The sequence below is a fragment of the Rhineura floridana genome, chromosome 5 (assembly GCF_030035675.1).
Source record: "Rhineura floridana isolate rRhiFlo1 chromosome 5, rRhiFlo1.hap2, whole genome shotgun sequence".
In the NCBI taxonomy this organism is placed as follows: domain Eukaryota; kingdom Metazoa; phylum Chordata; class Lepidosauria; order Squamata; family Rhineuridae; genus Rhineura; species Rhineura floridana.
In genome coordinates this window covers 60,213,074-60,233,700 of record NC_084484.1, presented here as the reverse complement: position 1 = coordinate 60,233,700, position 20,627 = coordinate 60,213,074, and the positions used below count along the sequence as shown (strand labels likewise).

General features: G+C 41.4%; 1 protein-coding gene across 1 annotated transcript in view; it reads right to left on the bottom strand.

The window, feature by feature from the left end:
- Positions 1 to 1,876: 1,876 nt before the first annotated feature.
- Positions 1,877 to 20,627, bottom strand: part of TSGA10 (testis specific 10) — an 88,472-nt gene continuing 69,721 nt past the window's right edge. The window contains exons 17-20 of the mRNA XM_061629406.1: positions 15,089 to 15,291; positions 14,331 to 14,435; positions 5,394 to 5,528; positions 1,877 to 1,901 (exon numbers count right to left, since the gene is read on the bottom strand). Of these exons, the coding sequence (XP_061485390.1) occupies positions 1,877 to 1,901; positions 5,394 to 5,528; positions 14,331 to 14,435; positions 15,089 to 15,291 (468 nt within the window). The remainder of the gene's footprint in view (positions 1,902 to 5,393; positions 5,529 to 14,330; positions 14,436 to 15,088; positions 15,292 to 20,627) is intronic.

The following is a 20,627-nucleotide window of genomic DNA, read 5'->3' as shown; positions in this document are numbered from 1 at the left end:
GTTAGGCTTGCGCCACACATAGCACTTTGAGTTTTGGCCAAAACTCATCTGAACACAAAACTTTTTCCCACATCACACCTTGGACACTCTCATGCTTTCTGGCAAACTCCAGATGTGCTTTCAGATGGTACTGTTTGAGTAACAGCTTCTTTCTTGCCACTCTCCCATACAGGCCAGTGTTATGCAGAGCTCTTGATATGGTTGACTGGTGCAACATTACTCCACTCCCAGCCACTGAACTCTGTAGCTCCTTCAAAGTGATTGTTGGCTTCTCTGTGGCTTCCCTCACAAGCCTCCTTCTTGTTCAAGCTCTGAGTTTTGAGGGATGGCCTTTCTTGGCAGTGCCTGGATGGTGTGATGCAACTTCCACTTCCTGATTATTGATCCAACTGTGCTCACTGGGATATCCAAACACTTGGTTATTATTTTGTACCCTTTTCCTAATCTATGCATTTGTATTACATTATATCTTACTTCTGTAGAATGCTCTTTGGCCTTCATTTTCCTTTAGATCCACAGCCTGACCAATGATCCTTCAACAGTGGGGTCTTTAATCCTGACAATGGGACAGCAACTTTAATGGTTCACAGGTGGGGGCCAATGATAAGGTAATTGTGTCCTCGATAGGGCAATTTCTTTCATCTGTGTAAATTGGGAGCTTCCACAACACAGGGGCTGAATACTTACACAAGCAACATGTTTGTTTTTTGTTTCTTACGAACATTTCCCAACATAAAACCAGTGTCACCTTACAATAATTCATTTTGAATTTCAGTGTTTCAAAATAAAATATCATACAGAACAAAATTACAATGTACCATTTGTAATTCAGTAATATGAGAGCATTGGTCAGGGGTCAGATTACTTTTTCAGTGCACTGTATATGAAATAGCAGCTGACAATATTATTTCCATAGGGAGATGGTTGCTTTTTTACTTGAAAAACAAATTGCTTTTTGATACTTGGATGGATCCTAAGTTACTTTTCTGTTCAGACAAGGAAAAATGGAAATGGACTGCCTTCAAGTCGATCCTGACTTATGGCGGCCCTATGAATTGGGTTTTCATGGTAAGCGGTATTCAGAGGGGGTTTACCATTGTCTTCCTCTGAGGCTGAGAGGCAGTGACTGGCCCAAGGTCACCCAGTGAGCTTCATGGTTGTGTGGAGATTCGAACCCTGGTCTCCCAGGTCCTAGTCCAACACTCTAACCACTACGCCACAAGGGATTTGTGTGATTTCCAGCAACTCCCTCCCCATTTGCAGTCTCCCATACCATATCCCACACACACACCATTCCCGAGAGTACCCCAATTCCAGGACCAGTTTTTCTGCAAGAAGATAGCAAAGCTCTGTTCAGTGATTATGAATGCTGTTCTGTTCACAGAAGGGAAGTTAGGATCCAAGCCAATTATTTTACATCATATTTTTATTCAAAATTAAGCCATATATATCAAATATCCTTCATAAAAATGTCTTTCCTCCTCTGAAGTGAAAATGTTTCATAACTTCACATTCAATGAAGTTACAACAGATCAATGAAGAAATAAGTGTAAACTGTTTAATTGTTTTCCACTTTCATCTTTACAACAATAGATTCATTAGTAGTGTTTCTTTGACAATGTGCTCACTTTGCTCATAGTAATGCTCACTTTTCAGGATGACATTCTAAGAATGGATATTAGTTGTATAAAAAACATGTTAAAACTTCTTTTCCAGTGGCTGAAATAAAATATTTGTGTGCATGTTCCTTTTAATAAGTGCTCTGAATTTTATCCACCATCAATTGGATTAAAGCAGTTGTTTTAATAAGCCCTGAGTTCAGTTTGGTACCTGAATTTCTATAATAGATATCAAGACTTTTCTCATATCTTCTCAGTTAGAAGTTCTTCAAAATAGAATCCCTATAAAAGAGGGGAAATTGTGGTGTTTAACTGTTTTATCCAGTAAAGGCAGTTATCCCTCAAATCAAATGGTATGCATTGCTTCCTTTCTTTGGCTTCAGTTATAAGGCCCTAAATAATGTTTTTAAATATATCATGCTTGAAATCATCATGCCTTTACAACTTAGTTCACATACAAAAATCTCCCCTCTTTCATTGCTCACTTTTTCATTTGTTTAAAGGACATTTAGTCCAGTGTACCTCTTGGCATGCTTCTTCAGCAAAATAAACACTCACAAAATGACCCCCACCTCCAAATCCAGTTGTATGTTTGTTGCTTGTTTAATAAATTTGATATTCTGCTTAATCACCCAAAACCTCTAAGTGGTTTACATAAAATAGTCAATTAAAAGTATAAAATGGTGAGTGGGCACATACAGGATAAGATGATCCAAGTAAACTAGTCCCAAGCCATTGAGGGCTTTGTATTCCAATACTAATACCTTGAATTTGGTTTGGTAAGGCAGCCAGTGCAGATCTCTGAACAGGAATATAATATGCCAACAGTCTCACTCGTGTCACTAAATATGCTGCAGCACTCTGCACTAACAGCAGTTTCTGGACCAAGTGCAAGGGAAGCCCCACATAGGATGTACTGCAGTAATCCAGTCCTGAAATTACCAATGCCTGAATTACTGTGGTCAAGCTATCCCAGTCCAGGAGCAGCCATATGTGAAGAAGATCCAAAAAGAGGGGAATTGGATCAGAAGATCAATTATCTTCCAGCTCTATAATTTTTTAATTGTCATTACTTTTAATCAATTAAATGTCAGGCTCAGTCAATCAATTTTCTACCACTCTGATGCAAACACAAAGTATTTTCAGTAACAGTATAAGTTAATGTATTCTGTAATCCTACCAAGTTTGCCTTGTTTACTTCAGAATATAGGATCAATTAATTCCATCCATTGCACAGAAAACAATGGGTAGTATCCACAGAAAGCTCCTCCACTGGAGGAAGTTCCTCTGGATCCCACCCAATTATTATAAACAAATACATGCATCGATTCTTCTATGCCATTTTTGGGACAAAAATGGTTTGTTCATCAATTAACAGCTAAGGCTTTGTAGACAGTGAAGGACGTGTGTTTTCATATGTTTGCCCTGGTTACATATAAAGTGGGAAGTCTCTTTTTAAGAGTAAAAAGAACATGTAGGGGATGTGTGCTGAACTCTGCCCCTCAGTCTGTTGCTCTAGCCACTTTTCTCTGTTCCCAACTCACTTCCATTATCAGAGCAATGTTTCACGTAGAAGAGAACACTGCAAACGTTTCTTTCCCTTATGGGGAAGAAAACTGCCTTTCCCAACTGTAGGGAGGTATCAGTGTCTTTATAGTATCAGGAACCATTACACCACTCCTCATCTCAGGCCTGCATAACAACCCAACGTTTCTTGCAATAAAGAAAGGGGCAAAGGCAGTCACACTTAATCACCATGGAAGCAAAAGTGCAAGAATAAATGAAAACATAGCAAAGGTGATCAACAAAGCAGTAACAGGTACTATTCGAAAGGTTTGGAGCAAATGACCCAAACTCTTCTTTTTGTGCAAGCACTCTGCACCTTAAGGGTATTATTTCCATTTTGTGGGCATCTTGGCCACAGGGATACCCTACATTGCAATAGTACTGAAAGAACAGAGGCAGAGTCTTGAGATAAAGGTATAAATAAGGCAGTGGAGATAGAAAAAGATCCCAGTGGGTGAAGAGAGGAAGGAAGCAGAGGCCAAGAGAAAGCCGGCTGGAAAAAGAAGTTAGGAGTTCTATATACATTCTATATGTTTTATTAGTTACTCATAATAGTCACACAATTCGCATATTTGCATGGTACTGTGTGGTGGGCTTAGCCTCTAAATAGATGTATTAATAAAAAATAAAAAATAAATAACCCCTAATACAGTTTTATCTGAAATACTGTATTATTCACTGAGAGATGTTTCAAATGTTCTGAAGAGCAAACAAGAAAGGGGCAGAAATTTGGGGTTATGCTCTTAAGCCAACTTTAGAACCCATCCAAAATTTATTTTTAAAACAGATTCTGGGCCTTCCCCAAGGAACGCCTTCTGCTCATGTAAGAGCCGAGACGGGACTCTCCACATTGGCAGCGAAAATAGATTGCGCGATATTAAGGTTTTGGAGGAAAATTATTCATCTTGATGAATTTTCAATTGTAAAATCTTGCTGGCAAGAACAAATACAATCTGGAGGCTGGGCCCATACCACACTAACGCTAATTAATTTTTATAACCTCTCCCCCAGTAATCTTCTAACCCTTTCTCCAAAGGACTTGAGAAACTGGATCTTTAATTTCCAGGAGGTCCAGGATAGGCTCTATATAGTGACATCTCCTTTCTCGAGATGGTTTCCATCTTTTAAATCAAATCACGTAATTGCCTCTTATTTTACTATACTCACTAACCCGAAGATACGGAAAGTTTACACTGAAATCAGATTCCAGACTATGAAAACAGCTTTTTTGGAGGGTAGATATAATGGGATTCCAAGAACTGAACGTTACTGTATTTGTGGTAATAAGGAGACCGAGGATCTAGCCCACTATATCTTAAAATGTCCTCTATATAATGCTCCCAGACACAAGTTTTTATCTCCCTTTATTAACTCTAGAGCTGGGCTTTCCTCTGATGTTTTAATAGCCGACTTGTTGTCAGATAACTATGGAGTAATCACTATGGCTGTAGCCAATTTTGCTCTTGCTGCAAAGCATATTAGAATTCAATATTGCAAAACCTAATTGCATTGAATTTTAAATCGTTTTATCTCATAGGGAAGCCAACAAAATTGTGTACTACATTGTATGGTTTATCTCTATTTTATTTATTTTATGGAAACATGTATGCTATGGCCCATGGCTAAAAGCGAATAAAGTGTTGTTGTTGTAAAAGAAAGGAAACATGAGTGATCCACATTTCCTCTCCCCATGCTTCCTGGTCTAATGCAAAGGAGGAAGGTGCATGTTCTCCTTTTGCAGAAAGATAATACTCATCTTCCCGCAGCAAACAGGAAAAGTTAGCATCTCCACCCTTCAGGTAATCTGGAAGTAAAGAGTGAGGAAGTTTGACTCATTCATACTTCACCTCTCACCACTTCTTTGAAACATCTGTAATGAACATTGAAGTGATGGGATAACAAGAGCATGGACTCTGAAGTATGTGTGTAGTGTGTGTAAGGCACACTTTCCTGAACAACCCTATTGAAATACCTAAGGCAGTTGGCCTTTGTTTACGTGAATTATCTAATGAGTGACAAAAAGAGAGTCAATATTGACTACCAAACATTTGGTCCTGAATTCTGTAACTGAGCAGGACTTATTCTTGCCCTTGTCAAATTGCAGAGACTTTTATGCCAGCCATGACCACAATACTCCTTTCATCACAAACAGTATTTCAGAGCTAAGATCCTATATCATTTCCTTTCTGAGCAAAGTGATGTTCTCACCCTTCCAAAGATTTGTCCAGAGACCTGTCAGGAGATCGGTGCCGAGAACGTTCAGGTGACGATGGCCTTATTGTAGACATTAAGTGGTATGAAGCTGTAAGACTCTGGTGGCGAAGTTCTTGGACAGCAAGCTCTCTATAACAAAAGTATAATTTATTTGAAGAAGGGGCAAATACAAGCTTAAAAGTGAAGATTTTTCTTCAGACAGACCATCACAATGAAAGAGGGGAATGGTGACAGTTTGTAATACAAAGCAAGGAGTAAGGCCAGTGCAGACTTTGGGTGTAAGATTATAGAACAATAGAAAGCTACCTTATACCAGGTCAAATTATTTTGTCCATCTAACCTACTATTGTCTACTCTGGTAGCCGCTCTCCAGGTTCTCAGGCAGATATCTTTCATATTACCTGCTAGCTGACCCTTTTTAAAACTGGAGAAACTACTGCTTGAACCTTCTACATTCAAACATGTATTATATTGCCAAGCTGTGGTCCCCCCAAGCAAATCTCACATCACCTCCTCCATTTGTCTGATTGGGTAACCATTCACCCCACTGGCAACTGGAACTCTTTTCAAGTGGACCTACACCCAGATCTAGGCTTGCTCCAGCATTTGCCCAGAGGTCAATAGGCAAAAAGTCTCTCTGTCCTCTTTCTCTATACCATGCATATTTTTATATACCTTTATCATATTCCCCCCTTATTTGCCCTTTTTAATCTAAAAGCCCCCAAATGTTGTAATCTTTCCGCACATGAAATTGATTCTGGCCCTTAAAAATTTTGCTTGCCCTTTTCTGAACCTTTTCCAGCTCTACAGCATCCTTTTTGAGGTGAAGTAACCAAGTCCAACCCCCTGCTCAATGCAGGAATCTAAATCAAAGCATTCCTGACAGATGGCTGTCCAGCTGCCTCTTGAATGCCTCCAGTGTCAGAGAACCCACTACCTCTCTAGGTAATTGGTTCCATTGTCGTATGGTTCTAACAGTTAGGAAGGTTTTCCTGATGTTCAGCCGAAATCTGGCTTCCTGCAACTTGAGCCCATTATTCCGTGTCCTGCACTCTAGGACAACTGAGAAGAGATCCCGGCCCTCCTCTGTGTGACAGCCTTTCATGTACTTGAAGAGTGCTATCATATCTCCCCTCAGTCTTCTCTTCTCCAGGCTAAACATGCCCAGTTCTTTGTCTCTCCTCATAGGGCTTTGTTTCCAGTCCCCTGATCATCCTTGTTGCCCTCCTCTGAACCCGTTCCAGTTGGTCTGCATCCTTCTTGCAGTGCGGAGACCAGAACTGGATGCAGTACTCAAGATGAGGCCTAACCAGTGCTGAATAGAGGGGAACTAATCACGCAATTTGAAAACGATACTTCTGTTAATGCAGCCTAATATAGCATTTGCTTTTTTTGCAGCCGCATCGCACTGTTGGCTCATATTCAGCTTGTGATCGATGACAATTCCAAGAGCCTTCTCATATGTTGTATTGCTGAGCCAAGTATCCCCCATCTTATAACTGTGCATTTGGTTTCTTTTTCCAAAGTGTAGAACTTTGCATTTATCCCTGTTGAATTTCATTCTGTTGTTTTCAGCCCAATGCTCCAGCCTATCAAGGTCCCTTTGAATTTTGTTTCTGTCTTCCATGGTATTAGTTGTGCCCGCCAATTTTGTATCATCTGCAAATTTGATAAGCATGCTCTGTACCTCCTCATCCAAGTCGTTAATAAAAACGTTAAAGAGCCCTGGGCCTAGGAGCGAGTCCTGTGGTACCCCATTCATTACTGCTGCCCAGTTGGAGAAGGAACCATTGATAAGCACTCTTTGAGTACGATTCTGGAGCCAACTGTGGATCCATCTGATAGTTGTTTTATCCAGCCCGCATTTATATCATGGGGCACTTTCTCAAAAGCTTTGCTGAAGTCGAGATATATTATGTCCACAGCATTCCCACAGTCTACAAGAGAGGGTACCTGATCAAAAAATGAGATGAGATTAGTTTGGCAGGATTTGTTCTTCATAAATCCATGTTGGCTCCTAGTAATCACTGCATTGCTTTCAAGGTGCTTACAGATTGACTGCTTATAATCTGCTCCAGAATTTTTCCAGGGATTGATGTTAGGCTGACTGGTCTGTAGTTCCCCGGTTCCTCCTTCTTGCCCTTTTTGAAGATAGGGGCAACATTAGCTCTCCTCCAGTCATCCGGCACTTCACCAGTCCTCCATGATTTTGCAAAGATAATAGACAGCGGTTCTGAGAGTTCTTCAGCCAGTTCCTTCAATACTCTAGGATGCAGTTTATAGGGTCCTGCCGATTTGAACAAAGTGATTAGGTATTCCGTGACCGTTTATCTATCAATCTCAAGCTCCAATCCTGCCCCTTCTACTTCATGTTTCCCGGAAGGGTTATAGACCCTTTTTTGGGAGAAGACTGAAGCAATGTAGGAATTGAGGACTTCTGCCTTTTCTTTGTCATCTGTTACCATTTTGCCATCCTCATTGAGTAGCTGTGCCACCATTTCTTTTCTCTGTCTTTTACTATGGATGTACCTGAAGAAAGCTTTTTTGCTGCTTTTAGCATCTCGCTAACCTCATCTCATTCTCAGCTTTAGCCTTCCTGACACCATCCCTGCAATTCTGTGATACGTGCCTGTAGTCTTCCTTTCCCTGGCCTTCTTTCCACTTCTTGTATGTGTTCTTTTTTGTTTTCAGGTCAGCTCTAAGCTTTTTGTGAAGCCACATTAGCTTCTTCTGCTGTTTTCCCCCTTTTTTCCTTGATGGAATTGCTTACCATTGTGCTTTTAGAATATCCTTTTTTAGAAACTCCAACCCATCTTGGACTCCTTTTCTCATTAGGGCCACTTACAATTGTTCTGAGTTTATTAAAATCAGCTTTCCTGAAGTCCAGGGTGCGTGTATGGCTACTCTCAGCTTTTGCTTCTGTTAAAATCAAGAATTCAAGTATGGTGTGGTCACTTTCCTCCAGAGTTCCCGTAACTGCCACTTCATCCACCAAATCATCTCTATTGGTTAGAATCAAGTCAAGGATAGCTAATCCTCTGGTTGCTTCCTCCACTTTCTGTAGGCGAAAGTTATCTCCAACACAAGTCAGAAATTTCTTGGAGGGGCCATGTTTGGCAGAATTTGTCTCCCAACAGGTATCGGGATAATTGAAATCCCCCATTACTACTACATCATGCCTCCTCAAAACATTGGCAATTTGCTTTTCAAAAGTTACATTCTCGTCTTCTCCTTGATTGGGTGGTTGGTAATAGACTCCAAGCACCACATTCCTTTTATTACTTGCCCCATTAATTTTAATCCAGGTACTCTCGGTGGAGCTACCAAGTTCATCTTCCTGTATTTCTGTGCAGGGATATATATTTTTTAACATATAGCGCAACTCCACCTCCCTTTTTATTTCTTCTGTTCTTTTTGAACAAGTTATATCCTTCAATTGTTGTATTCCAGTCATGGGAGTCATCCCACCAAGTTTCAGTTATACCTATCAAGTCGTAATTGCCCTCCTGTATTAAGAGTTCAAGTTCATCCTGCTTGTTTCCCATGCTCTGCGCATTAGTATAGAGCAGTGATTCTCAAATGGTGCACCAGGGCACACTGGTGCACTGCAAAAGGTGGCTAGGTGTGCCGTGAATATTATGAAAGTATATTATTATTAAGTTATTTTTATGCATAGTTTAAAATATATTAATATATTTTTAATTTTGTACACGATGTGCGCCAGAAATTTTTTATATGTTTTAACAGAGCGCCGCGAACCAAAAAAGTTTGAGAACCACTGGTATAGAGACATCGAAGACCATGTGATTTATGGCTTGGCTTCCTTACTACATTTTTCTGAGGACTGTTACTGGGCCCTATTAGAGCCGATCTCTCTGTTCCCATTACTGTGCACAAGCCTTCATCAGTCGTTACCACTAAGTTTACGTCTCCCTCCTCCTTAGGATTCAGTTTAAAGCCCTCCTGATGAACTTCTCCATGGTATGCCAAACACATTCTTCCCAGTCCTTGTGAAATGCAACCCCTCACTTGCAAGCAGTCCATCTTCCAGGAAGCATAGCCCATGGTCCCAGAATCCAAATCTCTCACGTTGGCACCACTTTCGTAGCCATTCGTTCACACGGAGTATTTTTCTTTCCCTTTCTGCTCCTCTTCTAAGTACTGGAAGGATGGATGAAAAAACTGTCTGGGCCCCAAAGTCCTTGAGTTTCCTTCCTAGAGCTTCAAAGTCTGATGTGATTTCTTCATAGCTCCGTTTGGCAGTATCATTTGTTCCCACATGGATGAGGAGAAATGGATCCCTATTAAAGTCAATGGGAGTTACTTGTGTGTAGATATGTGTTTGTTGTTATGTGCCTTCAAGTCGATTACGACTTATGGCAACCCTATGAATCAGTGACCTCCAGGAGCATCTGTCATTAAACCACCCTGTTCAGATCTTGAAAGTTCAGGTCTGTGGCTTCCTTTATAGAATCAGTCCATCTCTTGTTTGGTCTTCCTCTTTTTCTACTCCCTTGTTTTTCCCAGCATTATTGTCTTTTCTAGTGAATCATGTCTTCTCATTCATGTGTCCAAAGTATGATAACCTCAGGTTCATCATTTTAGCTTCTAGTGATCGTTTTTGTTCTAACACCCAATTATTTGTCTTTTTCGCAGTCCATGGTATACACAAAGCTCTCTTCCAACAACACATTTCAAATGAATTTATTTTTCTCTTATCTGCTTTTTTAACTGTCCAACTTTCACATCTATATATAGAGATCGGGAATACCATGGTCTGAATGATCCTGACTTCAGTGTTCAGTGATACATCTTTGAATCTGAGAACTTTTTCTAGTTCTCTCTACAGATGAATACAGATTCAACTGCTATACCTTGTATTCTTCAAAGAATATTTGAAGAAAATCCTATAAAAACAATTGATAGTTTATAAATCTTCTGCTTTCCTTTTTTATTAATAAGAAAAATGCACAAGGCACACACAAATGATATGCTTACTGAAGATACAAAAGACTGACTTACAGAACTGATCTACAATCCTGCGCCAATTTTGCACATGTGGAATGAATTTTTACTCACAAATTTAAGTCACACAGCAGTGGTTCTTGCTCCCTAGTAAGTGTGCTTTTAATTACACCCTTAGTTCCAGTGGATATAAGACTACAGGAATACCCTGCATTAACATACGCAATGGGACCGGAGCGAGTATGTAAAGTGAAAATGTACTTATAGTGAAGCACTACTTTTTTTTCACATATCAATTTATTTTATTTATTTTATTTATTTATTTTCATTTCTAGACCGCCCACAGCTAATAGCTCTCTGGGCGGTGTACAAACAGGATTAAAATACAATATAGAATAAAATCAGTAACAGAGAAACACATTAAACTAAAAACATTAAACATAAAGCATTAAACATTAAAATGCCTGGGAGTACAGCCAGGTCTTAACCTGGCGCCTAAAAGAAAGAACCGTAGGTGCCAGGCGTATTTCCTCCGGTAAGCTGTTCCACAATTCGGGGGCCATGTACTGCACTGCAATCGTCATATACGGGTATAACTGATGTAAATAACGCATTTATAACTAAAATAAACATAAAATAAAATAAAATAAACTCTTTATGAAAAAGGGTAAGCTTACCTTTAATGTCAGCTGGCAGATGCGAAATGGATGAACGAAAATTTATATGCATTGCAGGAAGGATGAAGGAGAGGGCATATCTTCTACTTCATAAGTCGAGTCATCAAGGGCTAGACACTTTCTTGCTGGCGATTTGGATGGACTACCTGAAGTAGGAGTAGGGCTTGGGGCTGATGTCAATGCTAGAGATGGACTTTCAGAGCAGCGGCGTCACTAGCGGGGTGCGGGGGGTGCGTACCTCACCCGGGTGACACCATGAGGGGGGTGACACCCAGAGCTGCCCCGTCACAAGGCAGGGCGCCCGCGCCATTGCCCAGCAAAGGAGCCGAGAAGCGCTCCGGGTCGGCGTCGGAGCAGCCAACTCCTCCTCGGAGGCAGGCAGGCGGGCGGGCGAGACTGGGAGCAGTGTCGGCGGGGCAAGGGAGCCGCGCTGGCGTTCCCAGGCCTGCTTCTGTCTGGATGCCCCTCCGGCGCACGCCCTCCCAGGGGCATGGATGGGGGTGGCTGGCCTCGCACGCATGCACGTGCTCAGCACAAGATTTGGGGGCTCGCCAAGGGCCCCCCGGCACCCGGTCCTGTGCACACCCAAAGCAGGTGCCCGCTCGCTGGCGGTGAAGCCGGGAAGGACCTTCCACTGTCAGCCTGGAGCACGTGGTCAGCATCAGCTACTGAGTGTGTGCGCGCACGTGGCCAGCCACCCCTGTCCATGCCCCTGGGAGGGTGCGCGCCGCAAGTCCGCACCCCCCCGCAGTCCCGCTAGTGACGCTGCTGTTTCAGTGGATGTTGATGGTCTGGGAGATTGACTGGGTGCTGCTGCTGGCCTTTTATGAAAGTAGGTATCTAAGGAGGTTTGAACTGTAGCTCTTTTCTTTTCCCTGTAGATTTCTTTGTAACAGGCATAAGTCCACGAAATGATAGCATTGACTTTGGAACTTATTTCAAAGTCCCTATCATGCTTTTCAAAAAGAGCCGTGGCGCTATCAAGATGACGGAAAGCTTCCAAGAGAATTTTTGAAGTTAGGCCTTCAGGCTGTTCCATGGTCTCATCCTCATCCGGCACATTTTCTTCTTCTCTCTGCTCTTCAAGTTCCAGAAGATCTTCATTGCTGAGGGGTTCAGGATGGGACACCATAAGTTCAGCAACTTCTTCTGGCTCCACTTCCAGCTCTAACTGCCTTGCCATCTCTACAATATTTTCAGTAACATTAGCTACAGGATCTTCAAAGGATTCGACATCAACAAACTGGGCATAATTTTTTCCAGGCCCCTTTCATTGTTGTTTCCTTGATGTCATTCCAAGCATCTCTTATAGTTTTGATGCAATCCAAGATGTCATAGCTTTTCCAGAATTTCTTTAGGACTTCTTGTCCTGTCCCCTCTTCATTGTCTATTGCTGCAATACACTTACTGAAGGTTCTTTTCAAGTAGTTTAACTTGAACACATTGATCCATGGGCTGCAGGAGTGAGGTGGTATTCGGTGGTACTCGAATGTTAGGGTTCAGTTCATCTAACGTTCGAGGGTGGCCAGGAGCATTGTCTACAAGGAGCAAAATGTTAAAAGGGATATTGTTGTCCTTGCAATAGGCTTTCACCTCTGGTACAAAGCTGGTTTCAAACCAATCTTCGAAAACGGCTACAGTCACCCATGCTTTTCTATTAGACCTCCAATGCCCTGGAAGTCTAGTTTTAACATAGTTCTTCAAAGCTCTAGGGTTTTGCCAATGATAAATTAGCATAGGCTTTAGCTTTAAGGTACCAGAGGCATTGCCACCTAACAGAAGGGTTATTCTGTCTTTAGCTGCCTTGTAGCCTGGCATTGTTTTCTCTTCTCTTGCGATGAAGGTTCTTGCATGCATCTTTTTCCAGAACAGCCCAGTCTTATCCACATTAAAAATGTGTTCCTTGGAGTAGCCTCCCTCTTCAATAATTTTGGCAAGGTCGCGTGGATAGCTTTCTGCAGCCTCAGTATGTGCAGCAGCTGCCTCTCCTTGCACTTTGATGTTATGTGAGTGAGACCTGTTCTTGAACCTATCAAACCATCCACGGCTTGCAACAAATTCGGCATCCTTCGCTGACTCACCTTTCTTAGCCTTCAGGTCATTGAATAGGCTTAAGGCCTTACTTTGAATCATTGCCTGGCTTACAGGAACCTGGCGTGCAGTCTGATTTTCTATCCAAACTATTAAGAGTCTCTCTATGTCTGCAACAACGCTATTCCTTTTTCTAATTTTTGTTGTGTTCACTGGTGTAGCACTCTTAACTTCTGCAAGAATTTTTTCTTTGCTCCTCATGACCGTGTTACCTGTAGTTCGAGTGAAGCCTAGCCTTCGGCCTATCTCAGCTTGAGAAACACCTTCATCAGACAGTTTAATCATTTTAAGCTTCATATCTAAGGTAATAGATTTATGACTTTTCTTTCTATCTGCCATTATGTACTGTAATACTATACAGCACTGTACTACTGTACTGTACTGAAGGCAAGGGAAAACAATACCAATACACACATACACCCCACACACGCTATTGGTAGTCACAAGCCAGCAGTGGCAAAAGCCAGAACTAATGATGGGCAGAGACAGAGAGAAACGTATTAAATTAAAGCAGGAAAGGAAGATGGGAAAACGGAGAGGTATAAAATGAAATCAGGGTGATCTAAAGAATTTTTTAATTTTTTTAATTTTTTTTTATCACAATCAATTAAAGCAGGAAAGGAAGATGGGACAATGGGGGACAATGGAGAGGTATAAAATGGGACAATGGAGAGGTATAAAATGAAATCAGGGGATCTACAGTACTGTAAAGAGCACGAGGTGCCCCCCCCACACACACACACACTGCCGCCACCGACTTAGGCTGGGGCAGGCAGAGCTCCAATCGCTCTGTACTGTAGTAACAATTTAAAGAATTTAAACAATTTAAAGAAGATCTTTACTGTACTGTACTGTAAATGAGAACCTTCAGGTCAGCAGTCACTCAGAGTCACTCTGATCACTCTGAACGCTACAGGAGATGACGCTTCGCAACACACATGGCACGTGGAATGCAAGTTCAGGCGTTCCATCAGTGTCCGTAATTGCGAAGCGCGTGTACGTTAAGTGGGGTATGGTGGAGTATGGAGTATGTCTGTAATCGCAAGGGTCTGTAAAACGAAGGTACATAGATCGGGGTATTCCTGTACTGATATGATGTTTTTAGCCATATATTCATGCATCTTTCTAAATTATCATAATAGCATGCTATCTAATTCAAAATAAATTTAGAAGATTAAAAATGTGATCACACACTTACCTTTCAAAGCATTCTGTACCCAGCTGTCTTTTGGTGATATCTAACTCAGATTCCAGTTGAGTTATTGTATTTTTGAGCTGCGAAAACTCTCGAGTCTGCATAGCACTATAACAGAGAAAGGTAGTATATGAACTGAAAGGATGCAAGTAATCATAACAATGTCCCATTGCTTTCAGTGGGTCTGCTCTAAATATGATCACGTCTGGATCAACTCCAATATGATTAGCTTTTCAAGAATAGCTTCCAATGTATTAAAGTGTTTTAAAAAGTTGTATCAGGGTCCCCGAAAAACCTCAAAAACCATTTTAGCATATTTCTGCTCTCAAAAGATCTTAAATATGTTCAGTGCTTAAAATTTCATCCACATGCATCCACAACTGTGTACAAACAGACATACAAAAATTCGGACATGCTTTGTATGTAATACTTTCTGTGCCTACTTCTTAGTCCCTCACACACCCATGACAGTTACTTTCCCAGGGCAATGGGATATAGAATCAGGTATGTGCATGCCTGGTCCAGGGAAGGAATTTAGTAACCTTGCAACCTCCTCCCATTCCCAAGATAGTTTCCTCCAATTTTTCAGGCTGCGTGCTTTTCAAGTAATTCCTCAATTACCATCCATAGCAGGTGCTATCATTGCTTATGACCATGGAATCCCTCCCACTTTGTGAATATAAAGGTGGGCATACTAACAAGAATTAATATATCAGTTTCAAATATGGAAACACAGAGGTTTCTTCCACCTATTAACGTACATTTTGTTTTCAGCCATAGAAAGCTGCTCTTTAAGAAGCTGAATTTCAGAATCTTTTTCTTGGTTTATCATGTGAGATTGAAATTCCTTTTCACGGTTGGATGCTAACAATGTTTCTAGATTTTTTATTGAGATTCTTTCATTAGTAAGTTGTTTTTTGAGCAGTTCTGTTTCTGAGTGAGACGATTCCCATTCATTCTGCAGCTGAAAGCCAAAAAGATTAGTTTCTTCATTTTCTCTCATGCCTGCTATATTAGAAGCTGATGGATTATATTTCAAATTGTAAACTAAACCTCATTAACCCTCTTTTTGCCCATACCATCTTCCTAAATGTAAAATATCTTTCCCCCCACCTAACAGCCAACAACTGCAATTCTCAGTCTGTCAAGAATATTTACAATATTGTTCTCTACTGACAGTATAAAAATATAGCCTAACAAGTGAAAATAAACACACAGGTTACAGTCCATCCAAAGTTATGCACTTTTAGTTCCTATTTAATTTTCTTGCACTTAAATCAGCATGACTTAAACAAGCTTAACTCTGACTAGGTTATGTCAGTTTTCTTTTCTCCCCCACCCCTGAAAATTATATAATGGTATGTCCCAGTTAAACTTTAGAGGGCATGATCTGAAGCTCCATAGAGTTCCAATTCTTCACACACCAAGCTCCATGACAGCAGAGGTTGCCTTAATGTTTTTTTACATGCTGGATAATGCTCTGATGTTCAGTGAGTAAACTTATTCTGCACATAGGACATTCTGACTTATAGAGAAGAGCAGGGTAAAATAAGCACACAGCTCCTTCATATTCCTGTTACAAGTCTTTGATTAAGAGTTGCCATTATGTCTGACCACTAATTAAGGTGAAAGTGCTGGTTGCTTGCAAAGATTTGCAGATGCAGTTGGGGTTGCAGTAGTCCCAAAAGCTGGATTTGTACGTTTAATACAAAATGATAGCTATGATGGGTGGGGATAGGAAACACCCAGGGTCATAGGCAAGGTTCCAACTGGAAAAAGTGTTTTTAAAATTTGAGTTTATAAAAGGGTTTTGTAAACTTGTGGGGGCACTTTTGACCTCTGATGTGGTGATGTTAAGGGGAGTGACTGATTAGTCTATTATGGAAATAGACAAAATACTTTTTTTTCACTTTCTACACTCTTTTCTCCACAGCAAATGGACAGAATAGGTTCTGCCCTAAGCATCTGTAGAAAAGTGACTAATAACTTCAAACAGCATGGGGTCACTTTGATTCCTAGCACATTATGTGGTGTTTTGTTGATTTTCTGTAATTCCAACAGGGACAGAATTGGCCCTGAGAGTAAAAACACTGAGTTTTAATTAAATTAGGAAGAGGAGCCCTGAAATGCCACGTGACAATTCACACCTTGCCACTGCTGAGAACTACCTGGAACATGGAGTTGTGGAAGACTGACAAAAAAGTTTTGCACTTTTTTTCAGTGCTATCAGGGTGTATTTGACTCCACCTGTCAACATAGGGTTTTTAAAAATGCTATTTTAGGCAGCTTTGGTGTTCATTTATCACAGCAGAAACTTGGGGTATGTCTATACCAGGTACTTATAACTAGGGGTGGGTGAGAATTTCGATTCAGTTCACATTTCAAGCAGAATTTATCAAATTTGCACTTTCCGAAACAATATGAGAACCAAAACACAGCCATGAGAACCGAAACACAGCCATCCTTCGAAATTCGCATTTATTAGAATTTTGGGGTGCAGTTTGCCATTAACATTAGAAAAGTGAGAAACTGAGAGAACTAAAATTGACAGATCTTTCCATCCCTACTTATAACATGAGCATAGAATGGAACATTGGTCACTTACCATAAACATTATTTCTGGGGGCATGCTGAAAACAGTAGTTTACTACCCACTGCCCTAGGATAGGCTGGGTCACACAAGGTACCAAAAGGATACTTTTAAGACTCTGTCTCCAGCTCCAACTGTATCTGAGCCAGAGAAAGAGCAGTCAGAGAAGCACTTGCGAACAAAATAGAGAGAGCCTAGAAAAGAAAAGTAAACTCTTCAAATAGGTATGGCATGAAATAGACACTGGAGCCCAAGCCACCTGATAAAGAATGGGTCTGGATGCCTCCTGCACACCCTATGAAAGAACATTAAAGAGAATGACCAACATTCTGTTCCTAGGGATGCATCCAGGAGCCATCCATTAAACAATATGACTTACTTAAGCCAAGCCAAATCAGGAAGGGATCAGAGAGGTGGCTGCCCTTAGGCCGGTAGAAGTACCTGTTGGAGTATATGCTGACCAAAGATACCTCAGCTGAAGCACACTGGTCAATTCTGTAGTATCTAGTAAGTTTTGGCAGAGGCCAGGAAACAGCTATGCAAGTGTCCTCAACAGAGTATTTTTAGAGCAGGCAGCCAAAGTCACTGCCGCCCCAGTAGATGAAGCTAAATGTTCAAAGGCGAAGGGAGATGTTGAGATTCATAGGCTTTGGCAATCCACCATCATAGTCAGCAAGTCAATTTGAAATGATTAACATTTTGACTTAGGAAGATTTAAAGAAACAAAAGGAAAATTGGTTTGCAAAAAGACTCTTGGAGGGAGATAAACTTTTAAGGCCCTCCAGACATCTAGTCTATGTCATGCCCACTCAGAAATATAGAGGGATTAGGACAGAAGAATGGTAAAACAATTCTTAAGATGTATGGTACAGAGTTTACAGGGAAAAGAAGGATCTGGGTGAAGAATAACTATAATTCCAGATGGCCCTACCCACCTCATGTTTAGCCATTTAAAAGAGAACCAAAGTCTTCAAGGACAGCCAACCATCTTTATGCCCATTTGTGAACAATATGAACCTTATGGGAATGTTTATAAAGACATCCAGGCTCTCTTGGATAAAGCCGAATTTCTAGATCCATTTCAATCAGAGTTTAGGCCTGGTTTTGGCACAGAAACTGCCTTGGTCACCTTTTATGACAACATCTGCTGAGAGACAGACAGGGGGAGTGTAACCCTGTTGATTCTCCTTGATCTCTTTGTAGCTTTAAATACCATCGGCCATGGTATTCTTCTGAAGCAGCTGTCTGCGTTGGAAGTGGGTGGTACTGCTTTACAGTGGTTCCAGTCCTACTTGGATGGCAGTTTGGGGGGATGTTGTTTGGCCCCATGAACTCTCCAATGTGGGGTGAATCATGAAGAGGTGAGACTGTCAAAAGATTGATTGGATCCCTCCACCAAACCCAGGAATGACAGACTGATGGGACAAAGAGGGATCTAGATGGGTAGCTTGAGTGTGATACTCTGCTGATGTACTAAAGGCAAGCACTGCAACAGATGGGAGTGAATCTTTGCACAAGGCAGGACATCATGAGTTCAGGAGCCTGAGCCAGGTTCATGAGACCAAGCGAGGTCTGTAACAATTCCTGAGATATCTTCTGAATTTGCTTGTCTGAGAGAAACATTTGGCCTGATCTAGTATCTCTCTGAGCTCTCAGATGATAAAGACTCTGCAAGGAAAGAAGTGGCTCTTCTGGAGGTTACCAGGAAACCAAGAGTTTGGAGACATTGAATCATGATAGCTTGTGCCCCTGCACAGCCCTGAGAAGATAAACTGCAGAAGCATAAATGTGCATCCCCTGCATCTGAAAAAGGGCCACCAGTAACCCCATTAGTTTGGTTAAAACACATCAAGGATAGGCCAAAGGGGAGCACCCTCAATAAACAGTGGAAGTCTTGGTATGTAAACCAAAGGAACTGCCTGTGTGCAGGGGTAATTAGGATTTGAAGGTAAGCTTCTGTTAAATATACTGAGGTCAGGAAATTCTCAAATCAAATTGCTTCTCAAAAGAAAGCAGGGTCTCCATCCTGAAACTGATATACCACGTTTGCTGACATATTTCAAGTCCAAGATCCAAGATGAAGTGCTAAGATTCTCCCCTTCTTAGGGTCCAAAAATAGGCAATAAATACCCTGGAAGCATTCTAGAAGAGGGACCTCTCCTACAGCAGGAGTGGGAAACCTCTGCCCTGGGGGTCAAATGTCTCCCCGAGCCTCTCTATCTGGTCCTTGGAATTCTGCACAGGCTATGCCTCTTCCCTAGGCCATAGCCCTCACTGGCCTTGCTCCACATCCTCCTCCATTTTTTTTTACCATGTTGGAATGTGTTCTTGAAAATGTAATGATGCATCTTGCTTACCTAGATGGAGAGATGTACGTGTAGAAACCTCTAACTCCTGTGTAGTGGTACTGTAGGCTACTATAAAAAGATTAGAGTCACATCTGTTGTCCCATTCACCACTGGCATGTAGCCCCTGGAAGACTTCCCAGTGGGAAATGTGGCCCTTAGGCTAAAAAAGGTTCCCCAACCTTGTTCTACAGCTGCATTCTCCCTGAGACTGTTCACTGCTTCCTACAAAGTTTGTCTCTTCTTTGCAGAAGATACTTTGGCCAAACAACATTCTGTGAAATAATTTGTCAGATGGTGTTCAGGATCAATTTGTCTGAGGTAGAGGCCTCCCAGACCAACTAAAAATCCTAAAAGTGATACCGCCCCACCAGGTGAAGACTCAAATCAGATTGCTGATGAACAGGCTGTACTAACTGGGTGCCACCCTGTTTGGAGGCTGGACTAGACTGGCATCAAGAAGAAAATCTGGCCCCATACCAGGCTGATTGGGACTGTCTGAAGTCCCTGGAGTGAAAATTCTGATGAAAGAAGTCACATCTGTAGTGAAGAGGAGTGCTTTTCCTCATTTTCAGAGCTTAGGGTATCACTTTCTTTTTATCCTTTGTTTTCACTAAAACATCTTTTAGGGCCTTCTCTCAAAATAGGTGCTCACCTTTAAATCACACAGAAAAGAGTTAGACCTTGGAGTGGTGTCAACATTACAGTGATGTAATCAAATTACCCATCAGACCACCATACTGCAAAATGTAGTAATCCAAATATGTATCTGCAAAAAAGACTATAGATTGGCAAGTTGAACCAGAGTTCTATGCACAAGATCTCAGTAGCTTCATGTCTTTAACCCAGAGAAGAGATATGTGTGAGAACACAGATGCTGGAAAAGCTGCACAAATAGAGCAAGCTGCAGCGTCACGGGTCTTCTTTAGAACTAAATTAGAACACCTCTCTCTCTGGTCTTTAGGAAGGTTGTCCCATCTCAGGAGACTGCTGTTATCAACCAGAGGGCCTGACCAGAGGAAACTTAAAAGATTCCAAAACATTTTCCTGTAAAGAACAAAACTTTCAGGTGACCTCTGAAGCTTTCCAGCCATGAAAAGGTGAAGCCCACTCATCTAACTACCTCTTCAAAATAAGCAGGAAAAGGAATCTCTCAGGAAAGGACTTTGCTGCTGGAAAAATAGAATCCCCTCTGGACACTAGCTAGGATGCTGAGGATTGCTTGGACTCAATGCTTAAGGAAAACAACACCTTGAAAGAAGCAATACAAAATCATTAGCTTTAAAGACAGTCAAAGAAAGCATCCTCCTACTGACTTGTGTCCAACCATTCCTTTCTTTTCCAGAGGAGCCTTGAGGAGGAGTC